This window comes from Telmatherina bonti (assembly GCF_933228915.1).
Source record: "Telmatherina bonti genome assembly, chromosome: 18".
In the NCBI taxonomy this organism is placed as follows: Eukaryota; Metazoa; Chordata; class Actinopteri; order Atheriniformes; family Telmatherinidae; genus Telmatherina; species Telmatherina bonti.
In genome coordinates this window covers 26,405,690-26,433,649 of record NC_136616.1, presented here as the reverse complement: position 1 = coordinate 26,433,649, position 27,960 = coordinate 26,405,690, and the positions used below count along the sequence as shown (strand labels likewise).

Genomic DNA, 27,960 nt, shown 5'->3' with positions numbered 1-27,960 from the left:
ACATTTTAAAAACTAGTTATGTCTCCTGGTTTATGGTGTGTTTGTCTGCTCTAAATTTGGGTCTAATTTGCCATTTTATCTTTTGAACTTATAGCAGAGGTGATACAGACTGGTGGGCAGGGATGCATCAGGTCTTTGGACCTGTCCCTTTGAAAAATTTGTCAACCTTTCCAGCTTCTGTTTTTTACAGGAATTTTGTGAACCTTTTTTATTATGTTATTATAACTCAGCAGCCAATCATGTGGCAGCAACTCAGCACATACAACCATGTAGACACTGTCAAAATGACTTGCTAAAGATCAGTCTTAGAATGGAGAAAAAAAGGGATCTAAGTGACTTTGAACGTGGCATGGTTGATGGTGCCAGATGGGTTGATCTGAGTGTTTTAGAAACTGCTGATCTACTGGGAGTCTCACACACACACACACACACACACACACACACACACACACACACAGAACTGACTGAAAAAGAGAAAATATTCAGTGAGCAGCAGGTGTTTAGAAGATGTTTTGTTGTTGTCAGATGTCAGAGGAGAATGGGCAGCTTTGTTGGAGATGATATAAAGCCAACAGAAACTCAAATACCACTGGTTACAATCAAGGTGTGCTGAATCCTATCTCTGACCACACTGAGACCTAAAGCAGATGGGCTACAGCAACAAAAAACCACACGAGGCACCACTTCACTGTCATCTAAGAACTGGAAACAGAGGCTACATTTCACACAGAACCAATAAAATTGGGAAAATGTGTCTGGTCTGATGAGTCTCGATGTCAGCTGCCACATTCAGATGGTAGGGTCAGAACTGGGTTCGAATAAAATGAAAACATGGATCCATCCTGGCGTGCATCAGCAGTTTAAGCTGGTGGTGGTTGTGTGTTGTGCTAATTTAGTCCACTTAGTACCAGTTGAGCATTGCACAAGCTTGCACGAGTTTTTTGTTGACCATGTGCAGACATCGTGTTTAATCTTCTCATGACTACTTCCAGCTGGATAACGCACCATATCTCAAAACTTAAATCATCTCCCAGTGGTTTCTTAAACATGTTGTGTTCACTGCACTCCAACGGCCTCCACAGTCATGTGATCTCTGATGACCATCAGGATGTGGCGAACAGTAGATTCTCATCACGATGGGCAGTCAGCAAATCTGCAGCAACTGTGTGATGATATTTCGATATGGATCAAGATCTCTTGAGGAATGTTTCCAAAACCTTGTTAAATATATATGCAACGACGAATGAAGACACCTCTGAAGGCAAAAGATGGTCAAACATAGAACTAGCAAGGTGGGTCTATGAAAGTGGCCAGGTAGTGTAAGTATAGTGATAAAACACTTAAAGTACTTAGAGTTATTATGCCTTTTTACCTGCCTATACACTTCCAGACTTGTCTGAAAGCTAAAAAAAAAAAAAAAAAAAAAAAAAAAGATTTGATTGAGGTTTCTGTTTGGCTGGTCCATTTCTGCATTCTCACTGGTTGGTGAAGTCATGTGATATGAGCCTAGTACCCACCTCTACCTCTACTGGCATACTGATGGCCAGTTGGGATGGTCTGAAAACACCTTAACATTAATGATGTACAAATTATTCAAATGAACCCTTTATAGGGCACTCAGCAAAATACCTTGAAATTAGACATTTTAACCTAAAATTGTCCTTCTGGTATGAACCAAGACCTCCATTCTGTTGTTGCTTTTTAAAAATTGTTTTATGCTGAAAATTAAAGAAAACAAAGTGATCAAAAATAGTCACTTGACTGATAAAGGGTTAAAAATATAAAACATCAATCTTTTTTTCAAATGGATAAGCAAAAGAGAGACAAACATAGGTCTGCTGCTGATACTGATACCACATTTACTGCATGTAAATAACATCCAACAATCATATTGTTCTCTATAAAACAGTAAAATCCCCTAAATGTCATTTCTACCACACAAACTATGCATGACACATTTAACTGTCTGATCACCTGCGCACTTTGTTGACTAACCAATAATCAATCCCAAAAGTTGGATGGTTCATTATCCAATACTTTGGAATCACGTGTGTAGCAATGTGATGAAAAATCCTGCCGCATTTATATCCGATACCTCTCATTGATCTGCCCTCCTGTGAGTTTCAGGCAACATGACTCAGGAGTGTTTTTGAAGAAACACTGGAAATGCCTGACGATAAAATATCATCGTCTGATGGTGTGAGCAGGCTGCCGGGCTCTGCAGGGGAAACTGTTGATCGCATGGTAAAAATAACTGGGAATACAGCCAGATGCACTAGAAACTCAGAATAAGGAGACTAGAGATTTGAAGGCTGGAATTTTTTTTTTTTTTTCATTTTCTCCTATATCATTAAAATAAAAACACTAGATATAGATAGATAGATAGATAGATAGATAGATAGATAGATAGATAGATAGATAGATAGATAGATAGATAGATAGATAGATAGATAGATACTGTAATATATTCAGGGAACCTGCAGATGGCGACACTTAAGCACATTTTACCCCTCAACTAACTGGACTGTTGAAATGCCTCATATGCAACTTGAAGCTGTGGTGTTTCTATATAATAATACATGATTATGTGTTTAAAATTAAAGCATTTGTCTCCTATAACAGTGTATCTACCCTTGAGTGCACTCCACTCATCATCATGTAGGAGGTGATTTTGATTCATCGGGAAATCCTGCCAGTTGGATGGTCTCCCACTCATTCCTAACTAGCCTCTGAGACCCCTTCGTTTCCTGAATTCTTCTTTTATTTTCTGCCTAACATCCTCGCATTGTGTCCGGATTCGGAATTGCGACTGTGCAAACCTCCTGGTTGACAGAGTTCACACATCACCATTTCCAAATGGCAGCCATATTTGTCTTAGGCACCCAATGGTTGTTGCTAAGTAACTTGCCTGCTGTCTGCATCTCACAGTCACACATATGGAAAATGTGGATACTGATATACATTTATATTTATGTTTTAGAACTGTGGTGGAAAATGTGGACCATAATTTGACAGCGTAGGAGAAAGATTTAAAAAAATTAATTGGCTCTGCTACCTTTAAGTTTTTATCTGCATCACATCTTTTATTTTTTAAGCTCAGTCAATAAAAAAATGGTGTTAAGCTGGATGTAGATGGCATTTAATTACAGTGGAATTCATAACATTGGTAGCCAAAATAGAAAGTCTGTGGTTTAGTGAGTGGAAATTGAGGAAGAAAGACATGTGTTTCTATTTTTAAGCCTTTAAATAAACAATGACCCTGAGCAATAAAAGAAGAAATCACCACTTTTGAAGAAGCATAATTTGATTTATTGGGAAAATAAATTATTAAATAACAAAAGACAAAAAATAGCTTATATTTTACAAGGCCAGGAAGATATTTCCTGGCCTTGTAAAACAAACTTTAAAAAAAAAGTTTTAATTTTCTTCCCTGTGAAGAAACAAACAGAGAAACTTTTAAATAATATCTTAATTTGCATTTCTAAAACAAATATTTGCACAGGTCAACAAATGCAAATGATTCTGTAGTTACAAGAAAGTCCCGAACAAAGAGCATCACCTGGCTGATTGACAGAAAACATGACCCCAAATAAGAGCCAAACAGTGGAAAGATAACTAAACTCTTTCAAGGAGATGTCTTTGACAAGGAGTGCAGGAAAAGATACAGTCTCCATTCAGTTAAATGTAAAATCTGAAATAGGTAAAACTCAAGTAAAGCTTCTGAACAGACACCTGAAATAACTGAATTAAAAAAAGCCAAACATAAACTCTTCACACCCAAACAGAAGAAAGTAAGGTCACGGTGAGCAAAAGAGAAGCAGGCATGGACTGCGGTTGATTAAGCGGAAGTGATATTCAGACTCATAAATGACTCATGAATCTGTATTAGGAAAATAGATGATGCTGGGATCTTTTTTTAAAAACATACAAATATGACTTTCTGAAGAAAAATACAAGCAATGGTGACATTGGCGCTGCATGTCGGGTAAAGGACCAGGGGATGGCATCTACAGTGAAGGCTCAGTGACATTTGACACACTTTTCTCATTGACTGCGATGACAAAAGCAACATAGAGCAAAGGAAGTATTTTCTTCAGGAAATGCATCTAAACTCAGTCCCAACTCAAAGAGTTGCAGCAAAGTACAACCTGAAAAACAAACTGTATCATGCCTATTTAATGTTTTATGGTACAGTTGATGAGGCCAAGGTGTTCAGTTGTTAATTAAAATATCTTTTTATGAGATTTAATTGACTTTTTCCATGAAATAAATAAAACTGAATGAACATGCTCTAACTGTGGTAATTCTGTAGGGCTCTTCTTTTGGGCAAATGTTGTAGGCCTAACTTTTGCACTATCTTGAAGGGAAGAAACTAAATGTGTGGCAGGTGACCTGATTTTATCCAAAAAATATTTCATAATCCTTCTTACCAGAAAAATGTTAATAATCCTGTTTGCCGAACTGGAGTTTCCAGAGATACAGGAAGGAAAAACAACAAAACAGAAACAAAACCCCACAGGTGTGCATTTCTTTTCATACATGTTTGCGATCCACTTTGATGCTGTAAATTGTAAAAAAAATAAATAAATAAATAAAATAAATTAGATTTTCTATGACTTTGGGGCAGTTTTCCCTTGGTTGTTTTTTAATTTATAAATTAGTGTTGGTAGATTATGAATGAGGGCCGAAATAAATATGTGAGCAACATAATTAGGCTGCAACAAAGAGCTGAAGTAGTACTTACAGTTGTGCTCATATGTATTCATACCCTTTCATTAAAGAAGGAAAAAAACAGCTGCCTGTAAAATAAGCACAAATTGACTAAATTAATAATAAATAAAAATTTTATAAAAAATCATTACATTATTTTCTAATTCTGGTTCAATAGAAATATTTTTTAAAACAAACAAATAAGATCATTTATTACATATTACATCACTCATAAACTAATATTTTGTTGAACAATCCTTTAATGTTTCCGCTACAGTCAGGTGTTTTCTGTTCCTCTCAGTCAGACTTCTGCACCTGTTGACAGGTATTTTGTCCCACTGTTCAACAGAAAAGTGCTGTAATTTGTCCAGGACCAATTTGTTTGTTTGTTTTTTCTTTCTTCAACTCAATTAACTGAAAAAACAGTGTCTTATGTTATTAAATTATTTTTTTTGCAAATTTTTAGCTATTGTTCCTTTTTGAAGTCTCCAGTTATTTGAGTGACTGTTGTAAATTCAGCCTTTTCTTTAATGAAAACGTATGAATACATATGAGCACAGCTGTATATATAAAAAAAGAAGTAAGTAAGAGAAAAAAAATATTCATGCATGACTTTTAGTCCAAAGCATTCTTGTGCCTGCACCTGCTATCTTCCCACCTGAAGAAATGGCAGCAAGGCCAAGATTATCCAATGGGCACGGGCACAGGCCCAGGGGCCCACACCCACTTGGGGCCCATATAGGGAAAACACCAGCAGTTTGGACATAAAACAAAATGTATATAAAAGCCAGATAGTTACACCACAGTGTCCAGTGTGTAACTATTGGTATCACTGGATGAGAGATGTTAGAAATGTTGTTTCACAGTGTATCATTAACAATTTTTACAATGTTGCGGTGGGGAAGGGGGCCCCTGGAACACCCTACGCCCAGAGGGCCTGTGAACTTTTAATCCGGCCCTGCATATGAGCACAACTGTATATAAAAAAAAGAAGTAAGTAAGAGAGAAAAATATCCATGCATGTCTTTTAGTCCTAAGCCTTCTTGTGAACATCTGTGCCTGCACCTGCTATCTTCCCACCTGAAGGAATGGTGGCGGTCATTCACACAGCAGTAAATGTTCGGAAAAAATCGAGAAAAGCCGATCTCAGAACTCCCTCCCTCTCCCCATTTCTCTTGTCGTGGTGCAAGCAGCCATGTTGCCGAGAGCTTGTTCCGGTATCAGGGCAGGATCGTGCTCATAGACTGCATTCGGGCGCAGCTCCTCGCCTTTCTCCCCCTTTCTCCCAGTGACGAGCACCTCCTAACGAGAAAACCCCACTTTGCCGATAATGGATTCTACAACTTGACGCGTTTCAATCGGCTGGTGGATGGGATATTAGACGGCGCACCGACAGGACCAGCTTGTATATCGCCACACTGCAGTGCTGCACTGGTGAAGGACCTTATTCCAATCACGCAACATAAGGAAGAGCGCCGGTGATTTCCGTGGATTTGGGAGTTTTGCAGGTTTCTCAGTGGCAGTCTCCGCCACTGCGGTCGCTGGAGGAGAAGCTAACTAGCTAGCTTTGCATAGAAAGAAGCGTTTATACAGCTATAGCTACATGGGCTGCTATCAACCAAGCTGTTAACCAACGCAACACATTATTTCGTGTTTATCGCCTGCCATGTTACCCATTTGCAGGGTGCTGCTTTTATTTTTCGGATACATTGCCCCGACTGTGTCTCTGAAAATATTTTGACTTGTTCTGTCAAAGTTGGGAAGGTCGAGAGCTGACTGGGAATAACTTTGGCCTGAAAGTTTTTTTTGTTGTTTTTTTTAGACCCCGGACCCTGATTTCAGATCCAAAAAGGATCTGTGTTTATAAAAAAAAAAAAAAAAGAAGAAGAAGCAGGAAAAGCAACGACGACGCCGCGTTGTGAAAACGAGGCTGGATAAACATTTACAGATCTGAGCTTCAGTCGGGACTACCTCAAACGCTAATATCACAGATTAGCATGCTAGCCAGCTAATTGAACATTGTCTCGTTGAAAACAACGGTGTCCAACTTTTCTTGAAGCTAGCAAAAGTAGCTAGCTGGCCAAAACGTCACAGAGCTGCGGTGTCCTCGTTGTAGCTCTACTTGCTACCTTCGACGCTGATAAATGCTAACTGTAAACCGAGTTTTCATATCAAGATAGTGGCTAAAGAAAACATTTGCTTTTCCTGTTTTGTGCTTGACAAACATGGGAAGTGGAGTTGCTACTAGCTAGTTACTAGCTAGCTGGCTAACCCCTCCTGGCTGCTGATGTGGGATTCAACTTGTTGATTCACGGGCTATCTGTCGTGCTGCTAGCTGGCTAGCACTGGACATCTGAAAAGTTTCTCTTACCATCACTTACAAAGGCTTTGAATGCGCAAGAGACACTGACTGCTCGTTTTTGCTTCACAGTCCTCCCCTCCCTCTCCTGTTTTGCTTTCTTTTTGCAATTACAAGTCTTTGAACAATGTCAACAAGGCCCCCATTGGTTCAAGTGATTGAAAATCCAGCTGCTCAGGTAAGATTAATCACTAAAATCAATCAGCAGAGTAATGCTATGTCTGACACTTTAAATAGGAATGTCCTATCTGCTTTGGAGAGAGGCCTCTTAGCCTCTCACAGTCTGTGATTTTTTTTGGTTGTTGTCTTTGCCACACAGCAGTGATTCACCAGCTTGCCTACGCAATTACATTGTATTTCCCACTCCTTGGTCCATAGCAGAGCAAATTTAGGCTCTTGTTTAGTCTGTGTCTTGAAGCATGTCCTCCTACTTGACTTTTTGTCACTTTGACCTGTTGCAATACAGACATTGCTGTCCACCTGGTCGACTTGAACTTAATATAGCTTTGAGTGCAGATCTTCAAATCTCATTTACTTAGACGTACTATAGTGTGAGTGCTACCAGTGTTTGTTTATTGTGCAGCGTCAGAGCATAAACAGAATGTCTCTTAAGAGTAAAAGTTTGTCAAGAAGTTGGTACTTGCTTTAGACACTTCATAAAAGAGCACAAATCTTTACTGTAAACTTATATACATCAGTGACTTTGTAAAAATAAACATTTAGTGTTCACAGACATGTGAAGTAATTTTAAATTAGTTGGTAAAGGGAATACAAATAGTTGTCATAAGATGAATTTAATTAAAAAGGTCTTTGTGGTGTTGAGGTTGTTGAAATAGCAACTAACACTTACTAGTATGTGGCTTTTGAAGGCATTCAAAGTGTTTAATCAGCATTCACTCCCACTTGAAGTCATTCGGCTGTAGTCCCAGGTATTTTTCGGCTTTGGCGATAAACAAAACAACTATGCGCACAGGTTTGGTTTCTGTGAGGGTGCATTGCTTGGGGTTCCAAGAGTGGACTCAGCGAACATTTACTTCACAGAAATATATATTTATTTACTGTTTGACACGGATGCTCTGAAGCTAACATCACCACTAAAAAAGATCAATTATTATCTGTCTGCCAAGCAACTGGCAGCGCCCTCTCTGTCTCTTTGTGTGGGCTGACTTCAGCAGTCCAGTCCAAAAGTTCAGCTGTTTAAGAGAGTTGTTCTTATCAGACACTGTAATCTAGCACAGTATGTAGAATATAATGAAATACCATACAATCATGTTGCTGCAGGTACAGGTTTGGTGATGGTTGTTACTTGAGCATTTCTGACTATAGGTTTGGACCATATGGCAAAAATATTTTTATTTTGCATGTTGATCAATTTTGACGTTCATCATCGTTTAATGCTGTTTTAGAAGTTTGCTAATACTGACAGTGACACTAAATAAATGTAGTTAAACTTCAAAACAGGGTTTAATGCTTTTGCTGTTTGCTTTGTTTCGAATGCATTTCATATGCAGCCACAAATGAAGAGGTGAGGCTTCTCTTAGTGTTGCTTGCAAACAAAGAACTGGTGGATTGAGTTGCAACAGCTCCCATTTTCATCATTCCTATGCAGTTGCGGGTGTGAAGACCTTTTAAAAGTGATGAAACAAGTTCGTAGTTTCTATTTTGCAAATTATCAACTGGTGACAAAATGAGCATATTATAATCATGTTGTTTATTGTTTTAACTGGATCAAAACAACTTCCCAACATATTGGTAACTTTTTTTTTATTATCCTGTGGCTCAACTGCTTCGCTGGTTTGGGAAGGAAACATGAGTTCAGTCTGCGTCTCACCTCGGCTTTCATTCTCTCCTACATTTCTGATCAGTTTCTTTCCTCAGTCTCCCACCATGTGTTTTACTGGAGTGTGCTGAGGGATACTCAGCTGCTTCTGTAGGTCGGTCGACTGAAAATTTCTCCTGCTTATCACAGAGATGAACTTAAATTTAAACTCAATGTCATTTTGAGGTTTTTTCATTGCCCAGCCTAAATACATTGTATCAAGGATAAATGTGCTAGTTCTAGCAGTGGGAGAGGATTTAACAGGCTTATTTTATTATTTAAAAATCCATGTGCACATACACCTTTTGGTGTAAAAATGACATAACAATGCACATCCTACAATTATGTAAAACAAGCCCCCATAGTGTCTGTACTCACTGTGAGGGGGTTCCAAAACACTACAAAAATCTCACTTTGTCCATTTATAAATTGACTACAAACCAAAAAGATCGTGCTGTTCCTGTTTCAAGATTCAAGAGGCTTTTCACTTACAAATAGGGCAACGTTATGAGCTGCGTGGCCAGAAGTTCAAAAGCTAAATAAAACCCTCGACTGTGCTGCAAATCCATGCTAGCATGCTGGAACAAAGCCCCTGCTTCCAAGTATACAGTATCTGCCTTAATCTTAAAGACAGTTTTATCTTTTATTATGTAAAAACTACAATCCTCACATGAAAGCTATTACAGTTTTCAGTACAGACCATGACTTGCATTACTTGGACAGCTGTTGACAAGCGTCACATGGTATTTGTTCCCTCAAATGAAAAGTCTCTCATTAGTGTTGTATGGAAAAATGGTGTCTACATGTTGACAGTTTAGCCAGTGGATGGTGTCGGCACGTGTTTGAAACTAAACACATTTCTAGATTTGTGTTGCCCGAGCTTCTTTGTATGAGAGTTTACTTGTGAGGATTTAGTGCGATTGTTTTAGCAGTTTTTTAGTTGCTTTCTAAGTGTTGCAAACACAAAGAAACAAACGTTCTGAATTTAATTAAAACCTTTAGGAAGAAAAAAATTCACCTTGTTCTGCAAACACTGACAGTGGATATGAAAAATGAAACATGATAAATGGTTTGTCACATGAGTTCTGTGTACTTGTCAGATATCTTTTTTAAACCTAGAAAATTTAATTGTGTTGTCAGTCACACCGCAGACTTACTATAGGGAAATAATTTGGTGTTGGAAACTCAGAGGTTCATATATTCTTTAGGTCTTTGCGCTTGTAAAAACGGAAATCTCATGAAGTAATCTGTTGATACCCTGATCACACTTTGAGTCAGTGTGTGTGTGTTGGCACTTGAAACACCATAGGTCACTACAGTCATTATACGATAAAACAAACGCACATTGAAGCTTTAATGATATGTCGATGCAAACATAACTGCACACACTAGGAATGATATGTGAATATTCGTACATGGCTTCACCCCTATATGAACATCGTCCAAGAGTGGACGCTGTTATCTCACTGTTACACAGATCTCTATTTGCCATGAGATCCGTATTGTCCTGCTTTTTAAACATTATAGTGTCTAATGTGTACAAAAAAAAAAGTTTTCTTCACTACATTTAGGGAAATTGCTGCTCTGATGTCTGACCATGACCTCGGCCAAAACAAGGAAACTCGATAGAAAAGTTAGGCCTGGCTCCACTTTTTAGTCACAGCGCAGTTTAGCATTATCTAATAGCATACTTTGTTAAGCAAATCATTGCTGCAGGCAGTTTTTCTTTGAGTTGCACAGGTGCTGTTATCTTAAAACTTTAGCTGCTCCATAACCTCTAGTATCCCAGAATACACAGCTTTGTGTCGCTCGTATGAAAACTGCACTACAGATAAATGCTTTGGTAAGAATTTGATACCTGGCTAAGAACGTCTTAAATATTTTATATTACAAAGAGAAAGCAGAATGAAGTTAGATGGAGCATTTAAATGGATCCCTTAATCTTCTTTCTGAATAAATTGACAGATGAGTAATGTAAGCTGTACATTAATTGACTAAATATTTATCAGTAATACAGCTCAGAGAAAAACAAATATGAATCAACAGCATTGCTTTTTAAAGTAACTGGTTGACAGATTCATGTCCCCACGAACAGACTATACTTGCTGTCATTTTTGTAACCTGGATACCAGAACTTGTTATATGTGACCCATGAAGACATTTTATTGATATTTAAGGCTTCTGCAGATGAATGAGTCGACTCCCATTTTGAAGTTGCTTCTGGCAGACTTTCTGTAAAATAAATTGGAGACTCAACTCCCCCTTTCAGATAGAATCTGCTTTTCAGTAATCTGACAGCAGCTGAACATTTCACTGTCATCTCTCCATGACAACTCGTTTGCTTTTTCATATGTTTCATTAGAAATTGATGAGTATTTGCTTCAGTGTTTTGGCTTGTACTGCAGCTTCTCTTTCTAGTTGACAGAGAGCGGAGTCTATAAGCAGGTGAAACAAACGATCAAACAGCATTGAGCTTGATAAAAGCTACTCATATTACTATTTAAATGTAGCTAAATCTTCACAAATAAAAGATGGACGATTATAAATGCGTTCTGGCGAGTTTTGAACCATGAGTCTTTCTGGTAATAACAATATGAATGAAGCCATGACGAACACTAATGGCAATGCTATCCATATGTTAATGTTTAAGTGTTGTTGCTTTAACACTTTCCCGTTCAGATAAAATTTTCATTAAAGAGTGTTGCACTCAGTGGGACATGCTTGATTTTTTTTGGGGAATTCTTTAATACCAGCACATCTTTTACTGTCATAACTCTGGTTCTGTTCAACGCCGTATTCTTACACCACTGCTTTTTATCATGACCACAGACAGCTGCAGGACATCTGAATACAGCAGACACTTTGAAAAGCTTTCTTTCTCCAAACTTCACTGTTGACTGTGTTCCAACTTTACTGCCCATTGTCAAATATGGTTATGATGATTTCTGCTGTCCTAATGTGATCAAACTTAAGAATTATTCATCAACTTTAGAAAAAGCTTTGATAAACAAAACCATAGCTGCATAAAGGGCAATGAAGACCAAATTAAGGATGCGTTGAAGCATCTGGGAACAGATGTGGAGTTGATTAGTAAGTCAAAACAACAAAGGTTTTACACTATAAATGTGTAAAACCACCTGAAACAGTCCTTATAGGTCTAAAAGTTTTATTTTCAACTATCTTCTGACACCAGCATAACAACTAATATTATACCAAAATAAAGCAACCAGGAAGTTTCATTCCAGCTAGAGCTTCATAAAGTCTTGGAAAGACTCTCTCTGGAAAATACGTTAACAAAAATGGTTTTAACCATTTTTTTTCAACCTGATTGGAGAATTTAGAAACACAGGAAAAATATTTAGCTAGCTTTGATTTCTTTGTAACATTCAGCAGAATAACTGAGACAAAATTATTAAAACAGTAGAAATACACAGACTAGACCATATTTCTGAAATTTAATACTTTCTCTACTCATCTGTGTAATGTAACGTTCAGTGAACGCGACACATTGGGCTGTAAGACCAACCTGAGTAATACAAGATACAAAATAGAAAATTCCATAACTTTAAATTTCAATGGCAATCAAACTATTTTGCATTTAGCTTCTGATTGTCATCCTATTTGTGGTGAAACAGAATTATTGTATTTCCTCCATTGCTTTTTGTGTCATGCTTGACAAGCTGGTGAACCGTTTTTCATGAGGACAACCTAGTCTTTTCCTTCTTGTACAAAAATACATTTATATATATCCCACAAGGATGGCTTAATCCATTTGTTGGAAGTGAATAACTTTTCATCTGCTGTAGTGTCCCACTCAAATATTCCTCTTCTGCAACTCACAGGGAACCATAACAGGGAACCATAACAGGGCAGCACAAGCGGCGACGCAAGTGGCAACATATGGATGTAGCTTCGTTTTGGTTTCATGGGGAGTTGTGCTGATATGCTGTGATTTTAAAGACATAATCTTTCTTAGAAATTGACGATATTAAGGAACTGTTTCACTTAATTTTTGTAGCATTTAATACTGCAATTAATTGTAGAATGAAGCAAGCAATGAAGCAAACAAACCCCTGCATGTTGGTGCCATACACAAAACGGAATTACCCATTTTGGATGTGTTGATTTTTGTTTTTTGTTTTGTCCTATTTTAGTATTTCCTTGCTAGATGTATACCAGCATTCATATGGGCTGAATATTCAGTTATGGAACCGTAGTTGAAATTAAATAATTGGCAATGGAGAAAAAATCAAATGGAAAAATCTTTCCTGGTTTTCCTCAGTACCTTTTCCTTAAATGCAAGTTATAATTTTTCTTTCATCGAAAGCAACAGAAGATATTGTTTTTTCTGTCATTCATGAGCGTTGCCCTCTGGTGCTGACTGAACTATAGTGGAGCAGAAAAGGTCAGAGAGACACCTTCTCAGACAAAATGGTATTTTTTATTCATAATAATGCTTTTCTTTTTTTCTTTGATAAGCACTTCATGCTTTATAGCTTGAAGTGGTGTCTCAAAAAGTTAAAATGTCTAAATTGGCAACAGTGTATAGTAGTATGCATTCCTCCTGTGTTTGTGATATTTTGATATGTTGTGTGTGTAGAAAAAAAAAAAGACTGAACTGGATTATTAGGCCCCTGTAATTAAAGAAAAGACATTTTTGCAGAGGAAGTACAGGTCAGTAGATTATCAGGAAGCTTTACAGCCAAATTGCTTTAGTGTTTTCATTTTAGTTTAGATAGCTTGTTATGATAGGCGCTGTAGCTACTGATTTGTAAACTGCTTTGCATCAATCAGATGATAAAAATCTTAGCATTGTAACTGTATTTAGCGTGCACACAGTCATGTGACACATAGCATCTGTGCACTATTTTGTTGACTGTTCTGGCAGGTCATGTCATGTATCTCATATGTAAGACAACTGAGAATGCTTACTGACCAGATGAGTTGACACCTTTCTATGCTGTTGTCTTCACCTGCCATTGAATGTTGAGGTTGCATCATAACGCCGGCCCCACCTTTTCATGAGGTCTGATGGTTTAAAAACAGAAGTTGGAATACTTGGAAAAGGCTCTGGTGCCCCCCCCCCCCCCCCCCAAGTTATAGGATTTAGGTGCACTGTCACAAGTGGTCCCAGCCTGGAGCCTGTAGTATGCATAATATTACTTCCAGTAATTCTACAAGCCAAATAAGGATGGAGGGAAGATTGACAGATTTCTGTAAGATGCGACAGATGTGTGCTCACAACTGCATAAATGCAACCTGCAAATCTCTCTCTGATTTTTAACTCCTGAAAACAAAATCTGTGATTAAGCCCCACTTGTATGCCCGTGGTCTGAACACATCGTGCTCGTCGCACAGAGCCCAAAGAGGATTTAGGGACAGGAGAAAAGTTTTGGGTCATTGCAAATTCTTAACTAGGTTTGTAGGCAAAAGGTCACAGTGGGATACTACCGCACAAACAGTCTGTTTTTTAAAGGCCATGTATAGAAAGCCTTTGGTGTCGGGTCTCAAGATACAAGACAAAATGGCACCGGACATGAGGACAGGCTGAACATTATCACCCTGTGCTCCTGTCAGAGACTAGAATGTATATTCTGATCGTATTAGCTAATGTGCTATTTTCTGTTGTTTAACTCATGATTTTAAAAAGACTAAAGGGAGGGGAGGTGTTCGTTTTAATCTTTTTACACAGTTAACATAACTGTGACTTGCTTTACTTGTCTCTCCCCAGTTTGCAAGCTTCTTCTAATCATGTCTGTCAACTAATCTAAGAGTTAATGGTTATAAGAGTCTTGGGGCTTTCAGCGTAAAGTTAGTTACCATGGCAGCCTGCCACCCAGCCATTATCAGCAGTTTATGTACATATCACAAGAGAGCTGTCAGAAGTGGAGAGGTGCTTTATGACGTATTTCTTCAGGTGTGAAATGGACGATATGTTAAGTGTCTTTAATCAAACATGTTGCCATGTTATGCAAGGCTTCACGCTAGCTGTCAAGATTGGGGAAACTTGTTTGAATTTGACAGTTATTGGCAGTGTTACATCAGTTTAAGAGTGAAATGGATTAAATTTGTCACTCAGAAAATGTTTGTATTTTACAGTGTGTTTTATTCACATCTCTTGATATTAAAATGTTTCAGAAAACTAGTTCAGTGTTTGGTGCTGTGTACCCTTGTAAACATATTTCCCATCAACAGGTTTTCACAGTTTGTTCACTTCCCTGATATGTCTATCTGATTTCCTGTTCCACAGTGTCCCTTCCCCCAATACATCAAAGTATGCCTCTTCTGACACACTAGAAATAGTAGTCTGCCATTTCAGTTGTTATTTTATCCTACATGTCATTGTTTGTGTTGTTGAAGTAGTTGAACACTGAGCAAACTGGATCCTTCCCCCATTGCACTGATCAATTTGTACAAGTTGGACATTTGCTGATCACAGAAGTCTTGTTAAAATTTGCAAAGCTCACTATACTTAATTAATCAAGTAATTTTTAAAGTTTACATTGAATTTACGAAAAAGTTATTTCTATTCCTAAAAGAAATAACAAGAAACAAGAAACCCCCCCCCCCCCCCCACACACACACACACACACACTCACACACACACAAGATCAGCCATTTGAAGGCACAAAAAGACTCAGTTTCCTCTTGGCCAGATGTGAAAAATTAGCATACAAAATGATAAAACATGACTTTACCCTAAAATACACTTTGTTGTTATTCATGGTCAGCAATTTTGTGAAGTTGTTTTAAATTCTTAACTCAAGATTGAAAGGAGAAAAAAAAACCTTTTCAAGTCACAATAAATCCAAATTTAAATTTTAATGACATTGAAACTTTTTTAATTTAATATGTTGAATGATCTATTATTATAACTAACTAATGTCCTTGCAGTAAAATGTTAATTTTGACACCCCTAATAAGAATTCCAAATTTATTCGATAATTTGATATATTTATTTTACAATGGTCTTTAAATATGGCCATGTTGCCAGTGTCAGGAAGTGACATGCATATGTCAAAACATCACAAAAAAAAAAGGAATACAATAAAATAAATACAATATAATAAAATATATGGATAAATAAATACATAAAAAAGACTTATGTTGTAAAATATATTTAAAACTCCATCTGGTTTTGAAATGGTTGTAGTGCATAAAATACAAAACTAGAAATACTTGAACCTCTAGTTAGATTACTTATTAACATAAGTGTCCTTTCCTTACAAAACTTGAGCAGCTCAAATAAACAGTAGAACTAGTTAAGAATAAGGATATGTAGTTTGTTTGTTTTTTTTGTGTTTTTAAAAAAAAAAAAACTGAATTAATTAAAAACATTTAAGATTACCTCAATGTTTTTTTTCTACAGTCTACATTAATGGTCATTAATATCTAGCCAGGGCGGGACCGGTCAGCGGCTTGGAACTGGGACAGCTGTTGCATGAGGACCAAGCTTTTTCTGGGGGCTTCTGGATTGATGGAGGCAAGACCTGCAGCAGCCCTTCCGCTTCATTTCGAAGAGTAAATGATTCGTGATTTTACACCAGACTCCAAAAGTCTGCAATAATACCAGAAATAGTTGTTGTTGCTAGTCTCTTTTTTAAAACTTTCTCTTTGTTTTTGAATTCCTTGAGAGGTCTAAAAATTAGCTAAAGGTCACAACAAAGTCACTGTGTTGGCAACACTGTAAATAATGGGTCCATAGGGTAGCTCCTGTCCACTGCAGTGCTGATTGGAAATGGGTAGAGGCTTTCTGTAAACCAGCAGATGCTAACGTGGCATTTATGTATTGAAACTTGTGCGAAGTAATATTAACTAGACACTAAATTTTAGTGTTGATTAGTATCTGAGAATCCTTTTTTTTTTTTTTTTTTTTCCACATTAGAAACTTTCCTGATAATGAGAGAGAAACAATTGTTGCTCATGGTTAATACTTTGAATTAAAAAGAGGTGACCATACTTAAATGTCCTGCTTTGTATATTATGATAACATAATCTAATAATGCATAGTTTTGACTGTTGGATTTTCTTTGATAATGCCCAGCATGCTTTAATAGTCAACTAACTTTGTCTAAAAGTACTGCAGTATTAGAACGGTAAAGGTACTGTTCTGCTGTATTATCTTAAGCATCGGACTGAGGTTTTGATTAGCTGTAGAAGCTTGAAGTGAAGCTCACAAGAAGGAAATGTTGCGTATACAGCAAAACTGTAAAAACACTGAGATTGTGTGTGATGATAAATATCAAGCTTCTTTCTGTAGCTTTTCAGTTATTACTTTAACTTACTTTTAAAAAAAAATAAAGTTTTTATTTCTCATCTTTTATTTCAGACAGAACAATGTGCATAAGCAGTATTCCTCATTCTGTTTTGTTGCAGAGCAAAGAAGATACACAGGAAATACATTTTGATCTGGTTATCACTGTTTCACTGTTTCACATTGCTTTAAAAAAGATTTTTCTGTCTGTCATTTTGCATCAAATCATGGAGAGTTTTATAACAAGTGTAAATGGTAAAAATAATCATTGTGGTTGGGCCAAATTAAATCATTACTCTTTACAGATATCAGGTTTCATAGGGAATATTACCAGGGTGACTTGTCTCAGTCCCATGAGGGCAGTAGTCCTGCAGGCTAACAGTGTATCCCTGCTTCAACACACTTGACTCAACTTAAAAAGATCCAACAGCCTATAAAGCAGGGATGCAGGATTGCGGCTTGCAGATTTGTGGGACCTAGTTGAATCGGGGGGCCTGGAATAGACTGTTTTCAAAGCAACAAATTCCTCATTAAATAGAAGAATACATGTTGTAGACGGTGTTTAAGATAATCCTGCGGCCTGTTTTGGTGCAGATGTTCTGTGAAAAATCCTCCGGGGATTTTTTTTTTTTTTTTTTTTTAAAATCACTTTAATTTAGTATAAGGTTTAACTTCTGTTGTTTGTCAGGATTATATTTTTGTGGATTTTACTTTTGACCTCTGTAACATGCACCAGTGAGACCATCAAATGTAAAATGTGGCCAATCACCACAGCAACAAAGAAAGAGAAAATAGCTTTGGAAATAATATAGCTGGGTTTGTTTTCATGTTCGTCACCTGGCACCTTGGAGAATGATGAGAAGGCAGTGGCAAGCTTGTTTGCTTGAAATTCTATGCATGTAATTTGGTGAGTTTAAATTCAGGTCCTTACATTTTTGCCTGTCGTCATTACCTTGAATGAGGCATCTGTAAGGACTCTGTAGTAATTTATTTTTTACCAACACAGATACACATTGCTTTTATACCCAGGAAGCTATAAGTCATGCTTCTTGCCTTACCAGACCTGTAACTAGGCAGATGAAGAGAAAGACAAGGCTAACCAGGCCCCTAGCAACAGAGAAACCTCCCTCAGACACACACAGAAGGTAATTTGCTCCATCATGATCACATTTGCTCTTCAGCACAGTCACACTTCAGTTTCCTGACATACTGATACATGCAGTGAATGTTTAATGAGATTCGAATTACATTTCCATTGTCATATATACTAGAAGTTTTTGTTCGTCTAGGTGTTGTCTAGTGTTATTTGAAGGTGTGTGTGTCGGTGATAAACTGTCAGAGTAAAGGGTAAAACAGGCCCTTCCAGTTGAGCGGAGTCAGAGGTGTGGCAGCCAACTGTAGACCTGAGATTTGAAAGACTTGACATCATCCAGGTGAGAGTGTAGACTTTTTATTGGTGCTTCAGGATGCAGATTGGAGAAATGTCATGTTATTTGTCAGAAAAAAGCCAGACTTGGAATAAAACATGTAAACACAATTGCTTCCTACTTAAAAATGTCTAAAAAGGAAGCTAACACACCCAGATGATGTAACTGGGAGTTCAGTTACCCCTGCATGTATACACTCTACATTAAAACAAGCTGCCTTGTAGATCCTCCAGTTCTATTTTTTTTTAAAAAAGTAAGTCAAAGTGTGTTTTAATACAACTGAATGCCATATAAGAACGCTCTCATTCACACATTTTCCTGCTTTGGATTGCATGGACTGGAAAGCAGGACTAAGGCTACTGATCAGCTTGCAGTTGCTGAAACTATTACAAGATTGGAGCTCTGATTTGAATAAAATTCAGATTTTCTAACATCATCTAACAAAGTTACTTAGGAAATTTATGTCTGTGTGGTGCATTCAGCTCAAATACTTAAATGCACAATTATCTCCCACAGAGAAATGGTCAAGGAGGAGAATCTCTAAGGGTGCATTCACATCAGGATAGCCCGCTAGACTGTCCAATTGGGGACTCAGTTCAGTTGTAGGGGGTATATCCATTCAGAGTGAGATTCACGCTGCACTTTGGTCAAATGCGCCAAACTTTAACAATAATATATCCACATTCCCAACAAAGGTGGCGCTGCACTAGTATTTAACAAAAGAGGGCAAGATCTGCGTAAAGAGGAAAACTTTGTTGCAAGTTAAACATGGAGCACGAAACTCTCGCTGTTTTGTGTTTTTTATTTTATATTATGCAAGTATACTGCAGAAATACACTGCAACAATGGACACAGTATGAACAACAGACGAGGCAGAAGACTTAACGCAATCACTATGTATTTACCCACAATGCAATGCTATGGCAAATGTAGAAAGTGACTTTTTTTTGGAGTCCGCTTCTTGTATTTGGGCCACTTGAAACAGGCAGAGACCTGCGTTTGTAGGCGAACCGAGTCCGGTTCTTAGGTCCGAATCAGAATTCATTTGGTGCATTCACAGCTCCCCAAATGAAGCGGACTTTCCAAACAAACAGACTTAGATTCAGAGCAAAAAGGCTGATGTGAATGTGCCCTAAGTGTTTTTGATCACCCATCTATACCAGGGCATTGACAGTGGCCCAGTTGACTGGCCTGTTTGGACTCAGCTGTGCATGTAAACTTAATGAGTGTAATTCTGCTGCTCTGCTTGGTTAGTTAATGTCAGTCTGCTATCAATACTAGTTCTCAGGTCAGGGAAACGTACAATTAATTTATGAGAATATAAAACAATTTAATGGTTGATCATTTCCTTCTTTAGTATCATACATCTGAGGATTAAGTGAAAATAGCCTAAAAGGAATTAAGCTTAATACTGGTCAGTGTCTATAAATGTATTTTGGGTGTTCACAGGAAAATGCTTAGAAGTGCACAATCGGTTCCAAGAATTTTAGCTGTCATTTGTGCACTCTGTCAAGTAGTTGTAACGCTGTATCCAATCCAAAATTTTTCCAAAAGTTCAGACAGACTGGGTCAGACTGTAGACTTTTTTTTAAAATTTTTAAAAAAAATTTTTTTTTTTTTAAGAGCAGTTTGTACAAACTCTACTAACATGTACTAACTTTATATTTTGACTTTTTATTTGTCCTAGTTGGTAGCCACAGCTGGTGACTAGTGTAAGTAATTCTCAGTTTCATATTCATTTGTCTCTTTTATGATGCAGGATGAGTTGCATCGCTTAAACGATCATTCCCAAACTCTGCATAGTGCATATTTGTTTCTACTTTTTAAATGGTTCTCAATAAAAAAGGGTGTATATGCAGCAGTTTGTGATCAAATATAGAAAGGAAACTAGAGGGCAGCTGCTTCCTACACTTAAGGTGTTAAATCTTTTGAAAGCTGTTGATATCAGTATCAACAGCATCCAGAGAACCAGTCTAGTGGGCAGAAATGTTGCCGTGGTAACCAGGTAAATGGAGACGTTGTAGTTCTGATTGTACATGTATTCAGTGCTGACCTCAGATGATATGATAGAAGGGGGAGGGGGATTTTATAAACATTAGGTGATGCTGGTGAGGGCTGTTGTAGGCTATATCAAATCAAATAAAATCACAGATACTTTATTTATCCCCGAGGGGAAATTCAAGGTTCAAGTCAGCTCGTCCAAGGTTAGACATACAGACATTTACATTTGACAAGTTTACAGGATGGACTGATACTTCGGCCATGCAGCCACTGTTTTTTAACCGGCGCTGCCTTATAAATGAGGAAAGGATGACATGAGGAAGGATGGGTGGGTGTTTATAAAATTTAAAAAAAAAAAAAAAAAAAAAAGTATCTCTACACTTCACCTAAAGGGGAAGGATAAAGATGTCAGTGGAATTCTTTGGAAACCCCAACATGAAAGCCCTCATCCATACACTTTGTATAAAACCTGAACATGTGACAGACTACTCTTACCTTATATGATGTATTTCCAAAGACAAACTGGGATTGATAATTGTGATAAAATATGAGTAAAACATGTTGCTTTGTCCAATAAATGCATAAAACTGCTCCAATAAAGTTCTCACACACTTATTTCACCAAATGGCGTAATCAGCCACTCATATTCCAGTCAGTATAGACATGAGTCTGACATTAAAGTCAGTCGATAAGGTTGTAATGAATGGCAGCACTCATAAAGTGGCACCTTTTTTTTTTGTGGCATTGTCAGAGGTAATCTTTGTTTCTAAGTTGGGTGAGGTATCCACCTGCCGCCCTACCAAAGCTACACAGACCTGTTTACTCTGGTAGCGAACATACTCTGCTCACACCCTCGGAGTTGCATAGCAGCAGAACAAGAGCACACAAGGAAATGCTATGCTACGCGGCCCTACTGTGACATCAACAGTACAAACATGAGCTCTGAATTGATTTCACTCACACAAGCACATACACATACCAAGGGAGTTAGGGTAATCCAGTTCAAGAGAACATACACTCAAACACACACTATACTACATTCACAGCAAACTGTGACCCAGCGTGACACCACCTTGCCAAAGTAAGGGGCCTCTCACAAATTTACTTGGCCTTGTGTGACGGCAAGTGTTGTTTTGCCATCATGTCTACGTCTACTGTATATAAGATGTTGGCGTCCAGTGTTGTGTAGGGCTCCATCAAGATATTTAATTGTTTGGCATTGTGGTGTGGTGGGAGCTTTTGGAGGTTTCAGTCGAAAAATGAGCTTAACTTTGTAGCATGTTTTTGCTCATGAAATGACTGCATGGGAAAGTGGTCACGCTGTAATGTGGCAGACCAGAAGGTTTAAACTAATGTCATTACAGGAAGACAAAGCTGGATAATGTGTAGCAGAAAGTCTTTACCTGAGTGATGCATAACTGCGTTCAGTACAGGCAACCTGTAAGGAAACATGGAACAGAATAAACTATTCATAAATATATTTTAAAACTCTTGTTTCTATTAGTGATAATCTAGTAGATTAGAATTATTGCTTTGCTTGAAGGTTGTGTATATATGTTTAATCTATGTGTAGAGAATAAATATGGTTAAGAAAATGTACAATATGTCCAAATTAACTGAATGAAGATGGGAGAGAAAGATACAATTTAAGATTAAAGAAAAGTTTTTAGTTAAACCATAGATTTCAAGACACTTAGTCCTATTATCTGCCAAGTTTTATTTTTAGATATTTTTTTTAATTCTTTTAATGTAGTAATAGTGTCTGACTGTATTAGAAGCACTTAATTTCTTTCTCATTTTCCCAAACTTTTCTGAAAAATATCACAGTCACAGGCTTTCCAATATGATTGAAATCAGAAGAGCTTACAAGCAGATTTAGAACCGTTTCTCTGGGACACATGGTAGCCTTTTCATGGTCCACTTCATTCCCTTTTCATCGTAGTGGCTCTGGAGTTTTTCTCTCATGGGGTTTCTGTGGAATTTGTAGTTTGAGGCTTACGCAGGTTTTTTATAAGGCTAAATCTGGCAATCAATAAATCAACTTCAAAACAGTTGTTAAGAAGGGGAGTAATGACATTTAACTTCTGAGATCTAATCTGAAATTCAAAGAAGACAGATGGAAGCTGGTAAATGAAAAGAAGGTGGAAAGATGCAAACCAGTTTCAATATGAGGGCATAATATCCATTATTAGCTATGCAAATAGTTTAAGGTTTAAGAAAGAAAACAGAGCAGCAGCATATTGATCAATATTTTCTGGTTTAGGTTTGGATTTGTTTTGTCTTGTAAAGCCAATTTGGACATTCGTTATTGATGAACTAGATTTTAGTGAAGGCTGGTTAAGAGGGACTAGATTTACACTTCTCTTTCCATCAAGTTTCCATGAGTGGTTTGTTACAGACAGCACACTTCCTGAGCTGAACATGTTAAATGATCCATATGACAGAAGCTTATAGTCTCTATTGAGGTCACATGTAACGGGTATTACAGCAGCTCTTTTTAACCAACTCAGGCTTTGGCTGGACTTCTAGTTGAGTGTTTATTTATTCTCTTTTCAGTTTTTCCTCTGCTAATGCATATATAGGCTTCTAATTAGGGGAATGCTTATCCTACAGCCAAAATCTTTTCAGATTTGTGGGAAGATCTAATTAGATTCAATAACTGCAGAAAAGAAGCATCTTAAAATAGAGTGCTGTGTGGAAAGAACCTTAATTACAGAGAGATCGCCATTATTTCTGTGTTTAAATTTCCCAGCTTGCCATTGAGAACCCCATTTTTAATTATCATACACCATGTTTAGACATCTATTAATTCTTTTATTTGGCTGTGTTTTAGAAGGACTTTAGTTGTGGATGTATGTGGGAAGATTTGACTGAATGCCATTGATTTTTTTTTTTTCTCAATATAATGCAAGTCATCTTATCACAATATTCAGTAAATGCCTTTTCCCTAAAATGCATCCTAATTCCTAATATAATGTGGTAAAAGTGATATCTAATCATAAGTGATCGCTGAAGATCCGTTGTGGTATTGGGAGTAAACTGATGCACTTTAACTTTTTCCCTTGTGATCAGATCACCCCCAGGCGTCAACAGCCTTTTAATCCACTGTGGCAAACTGGAGTGGTAGTGTGGCTAGAAGGCATTTGTTTGAAATAATTTCTGAGGAGCTGAACATTGTGGTTACATTAATAGCACCAGTTTGTGATCGGAAAATAAAACCCGAAAGAAAACATTTTCAACAGCTGCCGGGTTATCCATCATTCTGTTGGCAGTAAAGCTGCCATATTGGAATTGTTTGGAACTGCAACCCTGATGTGTTTGTGTGATTATTTATAGCTCCTGTTTTTCAGCTGTTTTCCTCATAAAAAAAAGTCTCATCCCAAAAAGGTGAAAGAAAATCAGTTTTAATCTAGATTCCTATTAAGATTTGCGGGTGATAATTACATGTGATTTTGAAATGTTGTCAACATGTTCACTATGGAGTCTGGTTTTCTGAAGATACTTTTCTGTCTTTGGACTTTCCCCAGACTTGTTTTTAGATACAACTGGCTCTTAATTGTAACACTTATCCTATTTTCTTTGCCTCTTTTTCTGTGCCTCTCAGAACTCACATTAGCATAAGTCAGTAATAATGAGGCAACAATCGAAATGTAACAAATTCTACCTCAGATTAACTTGACTGCTATGTGTGTGTCTGTTTTCATCATGTGCAAATGCTTTGTTTGCAGGATGGCAGTAAATGGTTTTCAGCTGCAAACATTTTGTCAGTATCTTTTCAGTGCATGTGTGTTTGGGGAGTGGGGGGTCTCAGTTGAGCAGGATGTAAACTCTACACTAATGGTCTCTCCACACGGTAGCAACAGACAAATAGCCCTGCACACTGTAGCAGACTTGACATCCAGTAGCTGATAGAGTCAGCTTCAAAGCAAAGTGCCGTGCTTTGTTGTGTTTTAAGGAGAACTGATAAATTATGTCTTTATTTGCTTGTCAGCTGTATTTGTTTTCATTAATTTATAAAGGGACAATGCAATTGAATGAAAATTATTGTCAAGCCTAATTCCCATGTTTAATCCCTTAGTAGGCCAAAGCCAGTAGTCATAAACTAGAAAGCTGCTGTGCTCCAACAAAGCAAGGTTTCCTTTGCGTTTTTATTTATATAATTCTTGACTCTAAATAGTTAGTATTGGCAGTTTCCCATCATAAAGATAAAGAATTATCGGAAAATTAAGTCATGTTCAGCTTACCATCTACCGTTTACCATTGTGGCCATTTTTATTAGGCACTGGTTCTTAGATCAGATACACCAGTCTCCATTATGGTGCTTTCCAGCACTGGTCTCTGTTTTGCTTTCTTGTTGACTCTGTAAGCTTGGTCAGTGCCCCTTTTGGCAGGTTTTTTGGTGGTGCCATATTCTTTCATTTTGTGTTGATGGATAGTAGTACTGGTGGAAATGGTGGATTTTTTTAAAGGTTTAAAAATCCAACTCTGATTTGTCTTTGTCTCTGACCTGTTTGCAAAGTCCTTGTGTTGCTTGCTTGCTGGTGCCGCTTGATTAGTCGTGTTGAAGACTCAGGATAGGTGTTTATATGCTGATAGCATGTGACACTTTATGGACGGACCTTTTATTTAACTAATCACACGACTTTTGTAGATAGTTCAACTTTTTTATTTTATTTAGGGGCTTTAATAACTAAGGAATAAATACATATGCATAAACTTTTTCTTCTTCAGATGCAATTATTTTTAATTTAACACTACTTTACTCATTTAAAAAAGTGAGTAAATTCATCTTTAGTCATTGTACAAAGTGTGTGTTCAACCCAGTTTTAAACTGGAAACCACTGATCTCTGGTAACATTTCAAATTAGATATCACTGAGTGTATGAAAGTTGGTTAATAATTGACTGAACTCTGTATGCTGGCAGTTTCATGTAAGTTTTCCTGAGTCCAACTCCACATCAGAGAGCAACGTGAGAACCAAACGATGATGTCACTTATTGTCCTCTTGTCACATCTATAATTATAACTGAGGGGTGGCTAATGTGCATGTCTATGTGTTTATATCCGTGAGTGTGTATGTCAGGGTAGGGTTTGCTTGGCCTGCAGCTGGCCAAAAATGAAGGAAGAATCAGAAGACAAAAATAGTTGTCCATGAAAGGGGATAGGAGAGAGGAAAGAGGGAAGACTAAAGAGCCGCAAGAGTGAGAGAGCTCAGAGAAAACGTGCTTGAACTGTAAGGGCCAGTTTATGGTCTCTCAGAACTTATTTGCAGGACACGCTATCCAATCACGCCGGAAAGTTAATGGGTGTTATAGCTGTCAGGAGCTGCCGTACTCAAAGGCAAAGTGAAAAGCCAACGATCTAGAGATGAGGGGAGATGTGATGTGGAAACGTAGGGATTGGGATGTGCATTCCTCGTTTTATAATTGGTTGTCCCCATTAAAAGTGACTTATACTGTATTTATGGTTATATTTTAATAAAAGAGACATATGTTAAAGAGATAAACAACCTTGCTATAATTTATTTATTTAACTTCTAACGAACTGTCCAATCCTTTCTTGAAATTGGTGATAAATGGCAAATGGACCAGTCACTGGCGAGCTGCATACCAAGGGAATAATGTAAATGTATTTTTTCATCTTACCTGTTCCTCTGGGTCTTAATTCAGAGAGATGGGAATTTGAAAAGGCTTTTATTTTAATACTGAAATGTTTATTTCCCGTACTATTTGAAGCGCTACCAGGTATTCATTCACGTAAACAATTACAAACTTTTTAAGAGGCCAGAATTTAAATTGATATTAGATGAATTTTCACGTATGGAGACTCGTAGGAGAAAAATGCTCTACACTAAAACACTCTCCAGTGTGAGACTTTCTGCTGGAGAGACTTCCTGTTTAGAGTTCGCTGGAGACCACGTGTTATGCAGAAGTTGTGCTCTGAAATTGCATTGGTATCGTTTCAGTAAGTTGACAATAGCTCCTTACTGATTTGACAGTACTGTATAAATTTCTACATATCCACAGTATGAGAGCGAGTGGTGAGCAACATGTGGTCAGCAGACTGGATACACTCACCAGAACTAACCGTGTGACCACAGATGCTCTGGTATATTTGCTGACATATTTGTGCACTGCAGCGTCTCACCAGCTGTTGATGTGATCTGGAGATTTTTCTTGGGACGTGGGTGAAAATTTCTGCAAAAAGTTTGGTGCAATTTGCGTAGACATTCGCGCTCTCATATGCCATCTCTCTGGAGCAATTGGAACATTTCAGGACTGTGGAAAAAATATGTAAACATAGCCCCAAAAACAGTGTCATCACATAGTAAGATGCTGTGTTAAATTGTTTTAAGCCAAGAAGCTACTTAATAAATCTATTGATATACAGAAAAATATTTATTTTAGGGCATAGTTGACCTGCTATTATTACTATTTGGGGCAGCCACACTGCAGTGAACTCAATGCAAAGCAGAGGTGACAAAGAGTTGGATTACATAAACACTTGTGATGACAGCTCACATGAACCAGAAATCCACTTTGAAAAGTTCAGTTGGGTCTCATTGTCTTAAATGGTGTTCATATGGGAAATTTGCTCTGCCTTCCTCTCCCACATGATCCAAAAATAAAAATCGCTTGCTTCGCCCCTCATGCAAGACCACATAAGGCCCTTTCCCTGTCCTCTGGGTTTAATGATAACTGTCATTCAGTTTAATTCCCAGTTCCCCCTCTTGTGTTAAAAGCTTAATCTGGCATGTTGCATTTTCTGGAGGTTTGCACTGTCAGCATGAGGATGCTTGTGGGGGTGTTGAGATGCAGACATTAGATCATACCATCTGGAACAAGAAGCGCACAGAGTGAAGTTATCCTTATTTCCCCATTAACCCAACATGGAACAAAGGATTGATTAAAGAAAAAAAAACATCAATCAATCAAACTTTATTTGTAGAGCACTTTCACATACCTCAAAGTAACCAAAGTGCTGTACAGGTAAAATAAATAAACATTAAAAAGCACTAAAATAAAGACATTATAATAGTTAAAGACAAAATAAGACAGAAAAGACTTAGTGCTCCTGCTCTCCAGAATATCAACATCAGCTGTGGTCTTTTGATGACATTGAGTGAAACTTCAGTTTAACTTTTTTGCTCGTAGGTGAACAAGGTAGTCACAGCATGATGCATCCAATCAGTATTAAACATTAGAGTCATGGAAGTGTGAACACACTGTTGTGTATGGCATCACACATCTGCATATGCTCACCTTTGCATATTCCTACAGCGTATGCCGCTCTGTTTGTACCGCGGTCTGTGTGTGTGTGTTTGCGTCTCGTCGCCCTGGAGCCAGTCATCCTCTCCTCTGACCCTGATCCCCATCACCTGTCCACTTAG

General features: G+C 37.6%; 1 protein-coding gene across 1 annotated transcript in view; it reads left to right on the top strand.

The window, feature by feature from the left end:
- Positions 1–7,101: 7,101 nt before the first annotated feature.
- Positions 7,102–27,960, top strand: part of mark2b (MAP/microtubule affinity-regulating kinase 2b) — a 55,790-nt gene continuing 34,931 nt past the window's right edge. Inside the window, exon 1 of the mRNA XM_079257915.1 lies at positions 7,102–7,247. Coding sequence (XP_079114041.1) covers positions 7,197–7,247 — 51 coding nt within the window. The 5' untranslated portion in view covers positions 7,102–7,196. The remainder of the gene's footprint in view (positions 7,248–27,960) is intronic.